The 16803-nt window shown below is 43.2% G+C and overlaps 2 protein-coding genes across 2 annotated transcripts in view; both read right to left on the bottom strand.

Annotated features, from left to right (window-relative positions):
• Positions 1-16803, bottom strand: part of LOC141992678 (protocadherin gamma-A4-like) — a 106072-nt gene that overhangs the window by 70862 nt on the left and 18407 nt on the right. The window lies entirely within an intron of this gene.
• Positions 12870-15475, bottom strand: LOC141992803 (protocadherin gamma-A4-like). The gene is given in 2 exon segments (XM_074962143.1): positions 12870-14819; positions 14821-15475. Coding segments are annotated over 2 exon segments (2424 nt in total). The 5' UTR covers positions 15295-15475.

Raw genomic sequence — 16803 nt, 5'->3', positions numbered from 1 at the left:
ACTGAGATTCCGAGTCACCCGATTGGTCGCTCATTTCCGGAAGAGCCTCTTGGAAATTCTCGGCAAACACCAGGTTGAGAGCCACTGTGGCGGACAGAGGCGGCTGCCCGTTGTCCTTCACCAGGGTGACCAGCCTGTGCTTCACAGCATCTCTGTCCGCAAAGGCGCGGGCTGTCCGGATCTCCCCGCTCTGCAGCCCCATGCTGAAGAGCGACGGGTCCGTGGCCTGGAGCAGATGGTAGGAGAGCCAGGCATTGTGTCCCGAGTCAGCATCCACCGCCACCACCTTCGTCACCAGATAACCTGCCTCGGCCGAGCGAGGCACCATCTCGAATAAGGCGGAGCCATCGGCTCCAAGGGAAGGGTACAGGATGCGAGGGGTGTTATCATTCTGATCCACAATAAATACCCTGACGGTGACATTGCTGCTGAGAGGCGGGGACCCGCCGTCTTGGGCCTTCACTTGCATCTCAAACTCCCGGAATTGCTCGTAGTCGAAGGAGCGCTGCGCATAGATCGCTCCGGTCTGGGAGTTAATGGAGATGTAGGAGGAGAGAGGCACCTCTTGGAGATTGCTGCTCAGGATGGAGTAAGTGACTCGGGCGTTCCGGTCCAGATCCCGGTCTGAGGCTTTTACACTGAAAATAGATGCTCCCGAGGGATTGTTCTCTGGCACATAGGCGGTGTAGGAAGGTTTCTCAAAGACAGGGGCGTTGTCATTGATATCCGAGATCTGCAACAGGATGGTTTTCTGGGTGGAGAGTGGGGGAGAGCCTTTGTCTGTGGCGGTGATTGTGATATTGTACTCCGGGGTCCTTTCTCTGTCCAGGGTGCTGTCTGTAAGAAGCTTGTAGTAATTATTGGAAGACAATATAATTTTAAAGGGTAAATCTTCTTGTAAACGACAGGAGACCTTCCTGTTTTCTCCGTCGTCTCGGTCTCGAACTTTGATCAGAGCTATCACTGTCCCGGGCACTGAGTCTTCGGGGATGGGGCTGGCCAGGGATGCGAGTGTTACCTCGGGGGCATTGTCGTTCTCATCAAGAACCTCGATCTCCGCTTTGCAGTGTGTCACTAGTCCGCCTCCATCCTTTGCTTCTACTACCAGGGTGTAGTCACGTGTCTCCTCAAAGTCCAAGGGCTCCTTTACGGTGATTTCCCCGGTTTCTGGGTCCAGACTGAATTTCTGACGGGCCTTTTCTGGAATGTTGCTGAAGACGTAGCTGATGTGAGCATACGAACCTTCATCGTTGTCGGTGGCTTTAACCTGAAGCACTAAGGAGCCCGTCGGTGCATTTTCCCTCAGACTGACTTTGTAGAGCTCCTGAGTGAAGATGGGGGGGTTGTCATTGGCGTCGGTGACATTAATCCATATCTGGGCGGTCCCAGTTCTCCGCGGCTCTCCCCCATCCGCAGCCGTGAGGATCAAGTGAAGGCTGCGCTGGCTTTCCCGGTCCAAGGGTTTCTGCAGCACTAACTCTGCGTATTTATTGCCATCCCGGCTCTCTTTGACTTCCAGGATGAAATCCTGACTGGGGCTCAGCTGATAACTCTGCAGAGAATTCACCCCAACGTCAGGGTCTTCAGCATTTCCCAGGAGGAAGCGGGCACCTGGTAAAGTAGATTCACTCATCTCTAGTTTGATATTATCTTTTAAGAAACGCGGGGCATTATCGTTAATGTCCTGGATCGCGACATTTATGTGGAAAATGTTCAAGGGATTTTCCAGCACAGTTTCGAAATTTATGATGCAGAGTTGAGGTGTCCCGCAAATCTCCTCCCGGTCTATCCTGTCATTCACATAGACGTCACCACTTTCTCCATTCACAGAGAAGTATTGCTTTTCCGAACTGACACGGAGCTTCCTGTTCGGCAGTTCTCTTACACTCAGTCCTAAATCCTTGGCGAGATTCCCCACGAGGGAACCTTTGGCCATTTCCTCCGGAATCGAATAAAGAATCTGCTCCGAGACCCCCCGGCAGAACAAAGAGAATAAGAAGGCAAACAACAGTACCTGTTGTCTGACGACTAGGTCCGGCTCTCTGTGCCTGGTATCCATCCTCATTCCTGTCACCTTTGCCCTCTTCTTGCTGTCTCTCCTCTTCTTTTTTAATCAGATCAGGTAACGAAAAACCCCATCAGGCTGATATAATCCCTGGTAAGAAAGAGTAATTGGAGTCCGGATTGTTTAACTGTTCAGAGCGCTGTGAAGGGGTGTTTATTTTTCTCCGCACAGACTGTGTGGAGTCTCTCTGCTCTGCTTTCTCTCTGATCTGCGCTGTGTGACGGAGCAATCGCACTGCAGGAGGCTCCGGTGGATCTCCGGCTCCAGCCCAGGCTCCGCATTGGCCAACAGCGGCACTCTGAGTCTCAGCCGGAGAACTGCAACAGCAGCGATCTTATCAAGGCGCCGGCACAGCTGTAGTGACTATTGTGGATTATTCTGTATAGCTAAAAGTTATATTGTAATTGTGTAGAAGAGAATGAAAGTACAAAAATGTATCTTTGTAATTGTATAGAAGAGAATTATCAAGTACAAAAATATATCTTTGTATAGAAATGTAGATGTCAACTCGACGTGCTTTTTGTGTATATTTTTGTGCACCTATCAGTCTGTGAATATTGTAAGTCTTATACTTTCTTGACTTTTCTTTCACGTTGTTAGTATGTATATATGTGTGTGCGCGTGCGCGCACACATATGTCATAAATAGGTAAAAGAACTTTTCAGCATTTACAATGACTTCGTTTAAATAATCATATCCCCTGCGAACACACACATGCCTGAGATCCAGATAAGGATAGTTCTTTCAAGTTTGACAAAAAGCAATAGAAAGTTAGAATGACACGAGCCATTGTGGGTTCTAAACCGCTGTCTAAACTTTTGAATGGAACCATTTCAGTAATTACTTTTAGAGCCTTTAGTTTGTCTTTTTCTTTCAAAGTAATCTGTCTCCTCAGAAAAGAGCGTTTCTAAAATAACTACGAAAAGTTTCTATTCTCCTACACTTTACTGTAATTATACAGTTGGCCATATTCCCCCATAGAACCTCACTAAAGAACGGAGTAAAAAAAAAAAATCCCAGAAGCTCTCTCAGGTATACAAAATATAGGGCATCTCAGAAAAGGCAAAAATGTTTCCCTTAAACCTCTGTATTCAAAAGTTTTCTTACGATGTAAAGCTAGAGTATGTCTGTCAAATATTCCTACACCAATGTGACGTAAATCTAGCTACAACTACATGCCTACTAGACGGAATGAATTTAAACTAGCCGTTTGATCACTATTAATACATATACTATGGAAACATATAATTTGTCTTAGCTAAACGTTACTAAAATGTTTTAGAATCTAATTTCTAATGCTAACAATTCCATGAAAAACACATTAGTATAATCTGTCACACATATTTCTCAATCTGTCAAGGCTCAAATTTAGGACAAAAGAAAATTACTGTTGTAGGAAACCTAAAATGATGTCGAAACTGTCCTTCATCATAAATATGTATTTACATAGCCTAATGTAATGTTTATGAATTTTCAATGTCTATGCCTTTCAGTCATGAAAGTTTACAAAACCCCTTTTTGGACTGAAATAAACTGGGTTGCAGAATAACATTGTAGAGACCTGTTATAAAATATTCATTTTACTTTGCACTAAAAATGTATAGTCGTTAGAAATCTATGTTTCCAAAAATATACACGAATTTCCACTTGTTTGTAATATTTCAGGCAATTAAACTCTCCAGTCTCGCTGATTAAATAAACTACCAGGTTTGCAACAAACGTATATTTCATAAGAATTGGTAAAAGGGAATTAGGAGATCTCCTTTCTATGGAACAATAATGGACTTAGATGTATCTATCGACCAAATGTTCAGTTGACTAGTGTGACGTTGGCCGACCAGGTGCCAGCTTATGCCAGAGCCCCAGGCGAATTCACTTGTGTATCAGTATAGATCAATGTAATTGCTAAATGTATAAGGGTGTATTTGGAGTTTAAACTACTTGAAAACTAGTGGGACGTTACTTGCACTGTTTTCTCTTATATGTATCTCAGTGTAGTAGCAAACATTACATTGTGGATACCCCTGTAACTAAATAACCCATCAAATGAACCATCAAACAAGCAAGAAGCCTTGTGAAATGCAAATGAAGAAATTTAACAAAAAACCTGCTAATTTCAAAGCAAGTCGTCATTGTGTGTCAGGATCAGAGGTCAAAGACGCAAAATGCATTCCTCACTCTCCGTCATCAAAGGAAAAGCCCACACTAGTGACACTGTCAACTTGTTTTCTGTGAGAAGAAGCAAAAAGTATGGATTCAAGGAAAGATCTTTCATCTCTGGACTGTTTCGACTCTTAGAGGGAAGTGTACCAGATGCAAAGCAAAGATCCCCAGAGAGAATTTGGGAACATTGAAAAGACTTTTGGGAAACTGGCAGCTTAGTACATTACTGTCACCATTTGGAGTTCCAAACAGTGACTCACCCGTAGATATATTTTACCTGCTTTAACAGCTCAATAACTCTTATCTCCTTTTCTTAGCTAATAAACCTTTAGTTAGTTTACTATAGAATTGGCTACTAGCACTATCTTTGGTGTAAAATCTAAAATACCAATTAATGAGAAGTAAGTGACTGGTCTCCTGCAACTGGGAGCAACCTGATGTAGTGTGATTTTTGGTTTAAGTGACCTTCTATCACAAAGTCCAGTTTGTGGGGGTGACAAGATAGACTGGAGAGTCTGAGGGGACTGTCTGTGACTCCATGGTAAAACTGGCATTGTGATCCAGGAGTAGGGTGAACAGATGTCCCGATTTTATAGGGACAGTCCCAATTTTGGGGTCTTTTTCTTATATAGGCTCCTATTACACCCCACTCTCTATCCTGATTTTTCACATTTGCTGTCTAGTCACCCTATCCAGGAGTTCACATTTGTTACTGGCTTGGTGAAATCTAATTATAGAACACATCACCAGTTTGGGGGTGTCTGCCCTACTTGTGACAGTCTGCCCTGTGGTAGGTGCTCACAGTTCCTGTGCCAGTGTGGATGTGGCGCTCCTGATTCTCCTCCACTGAATGACTGTGTTTTAATTCTGTCTTTGGCAGAATGTTACCGGTAATGTTGACAGTTAAACCAAAGCTAAATTCATTCCTAGAATATCGTTCCTTACTGTTCAGTCCAGATCCCTTGAGTGCAATGCTTCATTTGTAGTAAAAGGGGTGCTGGGGCTCAAGCAATCTTTTTACTTTCATAACTGACCTATCAAGCCCAGAGGTTCAGGGGCTCAGTCCTGGCAAACCCTGGCACAAATTAAACACTGGGTGAGTGTGAATCTGAGCTCTGTGTTCTGTGCTGCCTAAATGCCAGGCTGGGCTGGTTGGATCTCTCATCACGTTTCTCTCCCTGATTGGTGAACAGCAGTGCTCAAAATCTCAATCAATAACTGCCGAACCTTCACGCTGGAGTTTTTGACAAGTACTTTCATTTGAGAGTTCACATTATAAATATGCTGTTTTCTCATTATTATGTACATAAATCTGAAGTATTCCCAAGAAATAAAATTTGTGTTTGTAGGACTGATTGTTACTTATAAAGTTTTAGTGGTTTAATTTTGTTTATTTTGTTTACTTGACTATGAATTACAAATAGCTTGGTCCAGAGTTATCTATATATATATATGAGATATATGTTTCTCAAATCCAACTATCCTCTGGGCATTTCATTCTGATGATGCATTGTGCAATTGCTAAATGCTTATATCTTTGTAGTAAACTTATACCTGACTTCTATGTCAGTAGATGTACTATTTCACATTTTTTTATTATTTGATTTGTTCATTTTTGTTGTTTAAGTCAATTCTTGCACTGTGGATTAAATATAAATAAAGGACTCAGGAGTGCTATCTATGGGTTGGCTTTATCTATTAGGTGATAAAATAATTTTTACTCTATATATTTATGAGTCTGGTGGTCTTCAAACAAAGTTTTATAATATCTAGAACAATGGAGAGCTATTGGAATTGCTACTAGAAGAATGCTACTTCAAGGGGAATATATATTCCAATAATGCAAACATTTAAAATATCAAATCACACATATGGGACACACACGCATACTAGTAATGTCAATGTGATCAATTGCTGAGACATATGGTGAATAAAATCACATAATACTACAGCTTGGTGTATACTTTTGAACACTCTGACCACTAATACACCTATTCCATGGCAAAAACATCTAACATTGTAAATATTCGAGAAGCAAAAACTAAATCACTATTTTAAGACTACCAACCAGACAAGTTCATGTTTCCCTTTCCCCTCCAAAGTGGTATATGACCTTCCTCACATAAAAATTAAAGAAATAAAATACAATAAAAACACTGACCCTTGGGCCCATAGTAGTCAATAGCCAGTGAGAATAGGAAGAGTCCACTTCTTGCAGGCTAGAAATAGGAGCACTGTCTGTTGCTGTTGAAAAGGAGTTATAGCATTCCAGTGGTATCCAGTACATGCTTCTATTTTGGGAAAGTGTAGAAAAACTGGTTTTTAAAAACCATGCCACGGCCAGTAGACCTCAACTGAACACTGATAAATGCATAGATGGAAACCAGTCTGGCTCACCTGTGTATTAGTATTGTTAAAACAGGTATTATTAGATTTATAAAAATGTGTTTAGTGTTTAGACTTTATTAAATGCTTGTAAATTGCTGCATACATTAATCTCACTTATAATCTCTGTACCCCATATTATAAAGTAATGTTTAAGCATTTGCTCTGTAACTGTAAAAGTGCTTGTTCTGAAACTGTAAACTCCCCCAGTCAGAAGAGAAGCAAGTGTGAAATACTAGTTTACCACAGGAGATGTTAGCTCCTTCCCAAAAAAGAAGGCCTATAGACATCAGACAAACCACTGTGGAACATCAGAGGACAAAAGACTTTGTTGATTTGTTAGTCCTCCCTCACAGGCATTAAGAGCAGACATGCATGTGGACTCCTCCCATCAGTTTGAACTCTGGGGGAAGGACATGGAGACCTCTGACAAGAAGAAACTGAATCTCTTTGCAGCTTGGACTTTGGGAGGGCAAGATTTCTAAGAATAAGCAAGGGATCCACAGCTGCATAGCCAAGGTTAGCCCTAAATGACATATAGAGCTTCCATATTAGAGCAGCTTCTATCACCTTATGAAACCTAAGACTGTAACTCATTTGTCAGTGCACCTTTATCTGCTTTAATCTTGTAAATAACACTCTAATTTCTTTTTCTTAATAAAATTTAATAAATCTATTTAATAAATCATTAGCTAATTTACTATAGACCTGGCTTCAAGTGCTGTCTGCATTGTAAGGATCGAATGTGCCATTGACCTGGGGTAAGTGATTGGTCCTTTGGGACTGGGAGTAACCTGAATATTGTTATGATTTTTGGGATAAGGGACTATCTATCAGAGAGGTAAGCTTACCTAGGTGGCAAGACAGACCAGAGTACCCCAGGGGACTGTCTGTGACTCCATGTTCAAACTATAATAATGCTTGAGTAGTTTACACTTGCTTTTTGGTTGGTGAAATCTAAATATAGAACTCACAACCAGTTAGAAGTTTGTGCCCTGCATCTTAACAGCCTGTCCTGTGGTTGGTACTTGGGCTTTTGAGCCACCCCAGACAGCTTAACAATTATACATTCACTTTTATATACAAAGACTTTTTAAATGCATCATTTAAATGTTAAAGTATCTGGCTTTACACCCCTACTGAACACTTGGACTCAGGATAACTAAGGAAACCTAACTTGAACGAGCAGTTACAAAGAAAAAAAGTCCAATTAAAATGTTTTAAAACTCTGTACATTACTTGTAAAACAAATGTCCCCCTTGTAAGATATGAACATAGACAGACTACAGGAAGACGTGTTGTAACGGTTTTGTCATAACTTCCTTTGAATGACCCGCATAACGCTCTAATATCTTTGCCACTGTTGAGTAATTCAGCCATCACAAACTTATGCCAATAAAACTTTTATATCACACCACAAAATCATGTTACATAAGGGACACGTAAGGGGTGGGTCATCGGTGGACCAATAGAATATTTATATGTTTGTGTCTAGATTAACTAATATATATATATATATATATATATATATATATATATATATATATATATATATATATATATATATATATATATATAAAACTAAGACATGAAAGTTGTTATATTACAACAGAAAAACTTCAAAACCAGACTCCAGGGAGAGACTGTTGAATTGGAATTCATTTGCAAATTGGATACAATTAACTTAGGCTTGAATAGAGACTGGGAGTGGCTAAGTCATTATGCAAGGTAACCTATTTCCCCTTGTTTTTTCCTACCCCCCCCCCCCCGCCCTTCCTCAGACGTTCTTGTTAAACCCTGGATTTGTGCTGGAAATGGCCCACCTTGATTATCATCCACATTGTAAGGAGAGTGATCACTTTAGATAAGCTATTACCAGCAGGAGAGTGGGGTTGGGGGAGAGAAAACCTTTTGTAGTGGTAAACACCCATTTTTTCATGGTTTGTATGTATAAGAACATCTTCTGTATTTTCCACAGTATGCATCCGATGAAGTGAGCTGTAGCTCAGGAAAGCTTATGCTCAAATAAATTGGTTAGTCTCTAAGGTGCCACAAGTACTCCTTTTCTATTAACTAATCAGGTTCCTATCGAACTCTTAGAAAAGACTGCTGCAAGAGAAGCAGTTTAATCGTTTCTTTTTACATCGTTATCTTACAGTTGTTCCCATTGTGCCTCAGCTCCTCCCCAGTAAAATGGGTAAAATAAAGCTACTCTAAAAGGCAGGAGTATTGTGGAAACAACTTCATTAGTGTTTCAGAGATGCCAATTGTGTGCGCCATGGAACAATCTAAAAACGACTAAGGTTCAATTCCACAATGACCTCCTACACTTCTTAAAGATGAAAAGGGTTACTTTAAAATCTTCAAACAAAGATCAATATGAAATTATAAGTTCACCAGCTCACCTCCGCAGCAGTCTGCGTCTCAGCATGTAAACTACTAGATCCGTTGCCCATAAATACCATTCCTGAGCTTTCACCGCACAGAATATTATCTGCTACCTGGACATTTGGTTTCAGGAAAGTGAAATCATTCTTCCTGGCGTCTGAGGACAAACACAGCTGGTAGGAATAAGGCAAAGTCCCATCTTCATAGTTGGGGGGGAACATAGAGCCGGTCTTGGAATAAGGGTCAGGACCAAAACACTGAAGTAATTTAGGTTTCCTTGACGTTCTCAATTTCATCACAATGGTCAGTGTCACCGTCAAGAGGAACAAAAATGAGATCAGGGCTAAAGCAAGCACCAAGTAGAATTGTAAATCAGACTGAGATGCCGAGTCACCCGATTGGTCGCTCATTTCCGGAAGAGCCTCTTGGTAGTTCTCGGCAAACACCAGGTTGAGAGTCACTGTGGCGGACAGAGGCGGCTGCCCGTTGTCCTTCACCAGGGTGACCAGCCTGTGCTTCACGGCATCTCTGTCCGCAAAGGCGCGGGCTGTCCGGATCTCCCCGCTCTGCAGCCCCATGCTGAAGAGCGACGGGTCCGTGGCCTGGAGCAGATGGTAGGAGAGCCAGGCATTGTGTCCCGAGTCAGCATCCACCGCCACCACCTTCGTCACCAGATAACCTGCCTCGGCCGAGCGAGGCACCATCTCGAACAAGGCGGAGCCATCGGCTCCGAGCGAAGGGTACAGGATGCGAGGGGCGTTATCATTCTGATCCACAATAAACACCCTGACGGTGACATTGCTGCTGAGAGGCGGGGACCCGCCGTCTTGGGCCTTCACTTGCATCTCAAACTCCCGGAACTGCTCGTAGTCGAAGGAGCGCTGCGCATAGATCGCTCCGGTCTGGGAGTTAATGGAGATGTAGGAGGAGAGAGGCACCTCTTGGAGGTTGCTGCTCAGGATGGAGTAAGTGACTCGGGCGTTCCGGTCCAGATCCCGGTCTGAGGCGTTTACACTGAAAATAGAGGTTCCCGAGGGATTGTTCTCTGGCACATAGGCGGTGTAGGAAGGTTTCTCAAAGACAGGGGCGTTGTCATTGATATCCGAGATCTGCAACAGGATGGTTTTCTGGGTGGAGAGGGCGGGGGAGCCTTTGTCTGTGGCGGTGATTGTGATATTGTACTCCGGGGTCCTTTCCCTGTCCAGGGTGCTGTCTGTGAGGAGCTTGTAGTAATTATTAGAAGACGACACTATAGTAAACGGAAAATCATCCAGTAAATGGCATGAGACCTTTCCATTATCTCCAAAATCTAGATCATTAACACTGATCAGAGCTATCACTGTCCCAGGTACTGAATCTTCTGGGACAGGACTGGACACGGATGTGAATGTCACTTCGGGGGCGTTGTCGTTCTCATCAATAACTTCTATTTCCACTTTGCAGTGTGTCACTAGTCCGCCTCCATCCTTTGCTTCTACTGCCATGGTATAGTCACGTGTCTCTTCAAAGTCCAAGGGCTCCTTTATTGTGATTTTTCCATTTTCTGAGTCCAGGCTGAATTTCTGAAGGGTCTTTTCTGATACCTTGCTAATAATGTAGCTGATCTGAGCATTTGAACCTTCATCGTTGTCGTTGGCTTTAACCTGAAGCACTAAGGAGCCCGTCGGTGCATTTTCCCTCAGGCTGACTTTGTAGAGCTCCTGAGTGAAGATGGGGGGGTTGTCATTAGCGTCGGTGACATTAATCCATATCTGGGCGGTCCCAACTCTCTGCGGCTCACCCCCATCCACAGCCGTGAGGATCAAGTGAAGGTTGCTCTGGCTTTCCCGATCCAGTGATTTTTGCAGCACTAAATCTGCATATTTATTTCCATCCTGGCTCTCTTTGACTTCCAGGATAAAATAGTGATTGGGGCTCAACCGGTAACTCTGTAGAGAGTTCATTCCAACGTCAAGATCTTCAGCATATTCAAGGAGAAATCGAGCCCCTGGCAAACTGGATTCACTGATTTGTAGATCGATGCTGTCTTTTAGGAAAAGCGGGGCATTATCGTTAATGTCCTGGATCGCGACATTTATGTGGAAAACATTCAAAGGATTTTCCAGCACAATTTCGAAATTTATGACGCAGAGTTGAGATGTCCCGCATAACTCCTCCCGGTCTATCCTGCCATTCACATAGACGTTGCCACTTTCTCCATTCACGCTGAAGTATTGCTTTTTAGCTGCAGACACGACTCGTAGCTTTCGCCGCGGCAGTTCTCTCACACTCAGCCCCAAATCCTTGGCGAGATTCCCCACAAGGGTACCTTTCGCCATTTCCTCAGGAATCGAATAACTGATCTGCCCCGAGACCTCCCGGCAGAACAAAGACAATAAGAAGGGAAACAGCAGTACTTGCCGTGTGACTGCCCAGGCCGGCTCTCGGCGGCTGATTTCCATCCCAATGCCGGTCAGAACTCCTCTCTTCTTCCTGTTTCTTTTTCTTTGTTTTCATTACATTAGAAAGGAGGGAATCAACAGTAACTTATCGCAGACAGAGCCCGGATTGCCTGTTGATTATGTGTACAGAGAGCTCTGAGGACGTCCCCCTTTCTCAGCCGGACTGTGAAGGTTTCTTTGCTATGCTCTTTCCGATCTGCGCTGTGTGACGGAGCAATCGCACTACAGGAGGCTTCGGTGGATCTCCGGCCCCAGCCCTGGCTCCGCATTGGCCAACAGCGGCACTCTGAGTCTCAACCGGAGAACTGCAAGAGCAGCGATCTTATTCAGGTGCCAGTAGAGCTCAAGTGACTACCATGGGAGGTTTTATTTTCTGCTTACAAGGTATTCCATATGTACAGCATTTTAAAATGATTGTCCCTAATTGTAAACAAGTGAATCACAAAATAGATGTAAACAATAATAAATAAATAAATAATAAAGAAAAATAAAAAATAGCCGTGAATGCTATTTGCTTCTGCACACGTGTATCTATCCATCTGTGGATAGTGCCAAGCCTTAGTTTTCTGTGCCATATTTGTGCATGTGGTGGGTCTGATTCTTTAAATATGTATTTGTATGTATGTGTGTGTGTATGTATGTATGAATATGAATAATGGTAAGAACTTTCCAACATTTTTCACAATTTCTATTTAAAGAATCACATCTACCACATACCTGAAATACACCCAAAGATACTTACCTATTGTTGGACACAAGACAATATTTTTAATACGAGAATGACATGAGCGGCCACGGGCCTCAAAGAAAACTTCTGAGTGAAACAATTTTCTTACTTACATGTAGAGCATTATTGTCCTTTTTAGATTAATTTTTTTCTTTAAAAAAATCTGTCCACCACAGAAAGTATTTCTAAATCAACTAAGAAAAGGTTCCAGTCTCATAAACTGAACTGTAAGTACGCACTAGACAAAGTTCTCCTATAGAACTGCCCTAAGGAAACACAGTAAAAGGTTACCAGTCATACCCTCACGTGTCTCAAATTTCAAGCATTTCTGGGAAGTTAAAATTGGTTCTAATAAACCCGTGTGCTCAAAATCTATCGTATGATGCAATGAAAAAAATCTTGAAATATCCCTGCACCAATGACAGAGAAATTTAACTATAATTATAGGTCCACATCACCAAAAATAGACAAAGGTAGTGCCAGGTTTTTATATCAATCTCTATTTAAAAGGAACTGATAAAGTGATTTAGAATATCTCTTCTTTATAGCTCAGTACAAACCTTACTGTACACACAAACACATTTTATTTATATGTAGTGACCAAATACTCCGCTGATTACAATACCACATAATCTATGAATTACAAGTGCCTTTACTGGCTCCACAAATGTATTTAGACCATAAAAACGCGCCAAAAATATTAGCTCACCTGAAGCGAGGTCTGATCCCCGTTACTAATGTTTAATTCTCCAGTAACTAGAATAGGATCCTTTATCTCACAAGTCTGCTGACTGGTCAGAGTATTTGAATAGTTTGATTTGGGAAAGTTGAACTGGCTCTTCCTGGAGTTCGTGGTTAGAGAACCCTCATGTGAGTAGGAGTGAAGAAAAGCTCTGACTTCATCGACCCCCAAAAGCTGCGAGACGGGAACTCCACTGAAAGTCACACTCGAGGAGTCAAACAGCTGCGAGTTTCTCCACCTGCGGAGCCTCAGGGCCAGTAATACTATGATAAAGGTAAAGAACAAGCAAGAAACGGAAGCCACAGCGATCACCAAATACAAGGTGAGGCTGGACTGGGGGTCTGCAGGAGTTGAGAGACTGCTTAAATCGGAGAGGATTTCAGGGATGCTGTCAGCCACCACCACTGTGACAGTGGCCGTGGCAGAGAGAGGGGGCTGCCCGTTGTCCTTCACTAAAACCACCAGACTTTGCTTGAGCGCATCTTTGTCTACAAAGGAGCGCGCTGTCCTGATCTCGCCGCTGTGGAGTCCTACAGAGAAGAGCCCCGGCTCTGTAGCCTTCAGCAGCTGGTAGGAGAGCCAGGCGTTCTGCCCGGAGTCTGCATCCACCGCCACCACCTTAGTGACCAGGTAACCCGGCTCGGAGGAGCGAGGGGCCAACTCCACTCCCGTGGAGCCATCGGTGGGAAAGGAGGGGTGTAAGATGTGCGGGCTGTTGTCATTCTGATCCAGTATAAAGAGAGTGACGGAGACATTACTGCTGAGAGGTGGGGAACCCCCATCCTGAGCCTGCACTTGGAACCGAATCTCCCGGAACTGTTCGTAATCGAAGGAGCGCAGAGCGTAGAGAGCCCCAGTCTCGGAGTTAATGGAGATGGAGGAGGACAAAGGCACTTCGCTTCTGTCTCCTTCAATAATGGAGTAAGTGACTCTCGCGTTTTCCCCCCAGTCGGGGTCACTCGCCCTCAGGGAGAAAACAGAGACTCCTCTCGGGTTATTCTCCGTGACGTAGCCGGTGTAGGATGTTTTATCGAAGAGGGGACAGTTGTCATTCGTGTCTAAAATCTGGAGTGGGATCGTGGTGGCTGTAGAAAGAAGACGAGTCCCATTGTCCGTGTCGGTCACTGTGATGTTGTATGCTGCCACCTGCTCCCTGTCCAGGCCTCGGTCTGTCACCAGACTGTAATAATTCTCGAAGGGTTTCTTCAGCTGGAAGGGGAGGTCGCTGGGTGTGGAGCACGTGACCTCCCCGTTCTCTCCTGAGTTTGGATCTTGCACATTTAAAAGGGCGATGACAGTCCCCGGGGGAGAGTCCTCGGGGATCGAGCTGATGAGAGATCTGAGAGCGATTTCCGGAGCGTTGTCATTCACATCGCGAACAACGATTACAATTTTGGATCTGTCAAAAAGGCCTACCCCGTCATGCGCTTGCACCTCAATTTCATATAATGCAGCTTCCTCAAAGTCCAGATTTCCCACAATAGTTACATCTCCCGTGTTCGAATCCAGTTGAAGTTTTTTTGAAGCTTTGTCTGTGATTTTTTGGAAAGAGTATTTCACCTCTTTGTTGACTCCTTCATCCGGATCAGTGGCTTTTACTGTGACAACCGGGGAACCTTCAGGCACGTTTTCCCAAATGTTCACTCTGTAGACAGGCTGGCTAAAAACTGGGGCTTTGTCATTAGAATCGAGAACAATTACGCGGATTTGCGCAGTGCCGGATCTGACTGGATCTCCCCCGTCAGTGGCTGTGAGGATTAGCTTGTGAACGGCTTGTTCTTCCCGGTCTAGAGACTTTTCCAGCACCAATTCAGCGTATTTTATTCCATCAGATCGCGTTTCTACATCCAGTAAGAAATGCGTGTTACTGCTGAGTTGGTAGCTCTGGATGGAATTTAAAAATTCTGGATGGAATATCTGGGTCCTCTGCCTGACGCACAGAAAACCGTGATCCTGGGGCTGCTGTTTCACTGATTTTTAAATCGAATTCTTCTGACTGGAAGCTGGGAGCATTATCATTAATATCTGTGATTTCTACTTCGACCGGAAAAAGCTTCATTTTAGCTTGAGCTATAACCTCACAATTTAACAGACACATTTCCATCCCACCACAGATCTCTTCTCTGTCTATCCTTTCCGTGATGTATAAATGGCCGCTCTTAAAATTCAAAGCAAAACACTGCGTCCTACCTCTGGAAACAATGCGAACGGCGCTGTCTGAGAGCTGCTCTACATCCAGCTCCAGATCCTTTGCGATGTTCCCCACGGAAGAGCCTTTCTGCATTTCCTCCGGAATGGAATAGCGAATCTGCCCAGCAACTGCCTCCGAAATGGCAACCAATATCACGCAGAATAGGACTCGCCCTGTACAGTGCCGGGTCATTTCCTTGCTGATGTAGCGCCGCCGATTCTCTGTCAGGGAATGTCTCCGTTTGGATTTTATCTTTGGTCAAATATTTCCGAAAATATCGGGTATCAGATCTGGAGCCAGTTTCAGCCAGTATCGTCCATTAATGCTTAGTCCAGAGAGACCCGGGGACTGAGAGTCTGATCTCCGTGTTCTGTGCTGTGTAACAGCAGGGCTGGGCTGGCTGGATCTCTTGTCGCGTTTCTCTCCCTGATTGGCGAACAGCGGCGCTCAGAGTCACAACCAATTACTGCAGTAGCTCTGTGCTGGAGTGTGTACGTTGGTATTTATATTTGACATTTAACCTTTTAAAATATGCTGCGTTCTGTTTTGCAGGTAAATAGGGGAGTCCAATATATCTCCAGAAAACAAATACATTGTTGTCGGAGGCGAATCTGACTCAATTTCTTATAAAGTTACTGATAATATATCTGCAATTTTGATATGTTTTCTATGAATTAACATACATCTAACATACATCGATTTTGCCAGAGTTATTACTCTCTCTTTCTATGTGGCACTTCCATAGAACTGTGAATTTTATGAGAATTTTGCTCACTAACTGTATAGTTGTAATATCCTGATATCCTCGTTTCCTAACCTTATACCTGACTTGTACATCTGTCGCATTAAATAATATTTTGTTCACATTTCAGATATTTTGACTCAGTCAAATTTGTCATTAATTCACTATATTCATTATCAGCTCTTTTGATGACATAGAAATATAGGAGCCATACGAGCGCTATCTGTGGGTGGGCTCGTCAAAAGGGTGATACAAAAATTGTACAATAAAGTTTCACATTCAGCTTTATAATATCTATTACAATAAGAGGCTATTAGCTTCCTGGATATACTGCCACAAGAGGAATATATATAAAGTCCAAATATGAAAGGATACACGGGTGCATGTATGTACACAGCCAACACACATACACAGACACATGCCAGATATGTGGTGTTCATATCAATTTCATAAATTGCAGAGCAATATGATTAATAATATCACATGATTATTCAATTTCTCATGCATATTTGACCACTTCAGCTGCACCCTGGCCACTGCTGCACCCCCTCCAGGAAATTTTCTAACACTCCAAACCGCTAAGATGCTTTAACAGTCTGAAATTTTGAACTATAAACTTTCCAGGAAAGTTATGGACTATGTGCCTTCCCCTACCGTAAAATATTTAAACTGGCCCGAAACACATGGTAGCTAATATTCAGTTCAGTCATAACTCAGGGACAGTTGGGTCCATATCTCTAGATCCTGGAGGGCTATAAGTAGATCTACGATATTGCAAAGGAGGAGTTTAACATTTCCAGTGGACTCAACACTTGCTTAGGAGGGCTCTGGGATCTGGAAAGGGCAGAGAGCCGTCCCCCCAAAATGCCAGCTGTATGTATAAAAAGGCTTTCAAATATAATTTTACGAATATTTATGGCTCCCTATGATCCCCTGAATATTTGGATTCACGGTAGCTA

The sequence above is a fragment of the Natator depressus genome, chromosome 8 (genome assembly GCF_965152275.1).
Source record: "Natator depressus isolate rNatDep1 chromosome 8, rNatDep2.hap1, whole genome shotgun sequence".
In the NCBI taxonomy this organism is placed as follows: domain Eukaryota; kingdom Metazoa; phylum Chordata; order Testudines; family Cheloniidae; genus Natator; species Natator depressus.
Note: the sequence above shows the minus strand (reverse complement) of the source record. Positions and strands in the feature narration are given on the sequence as shown.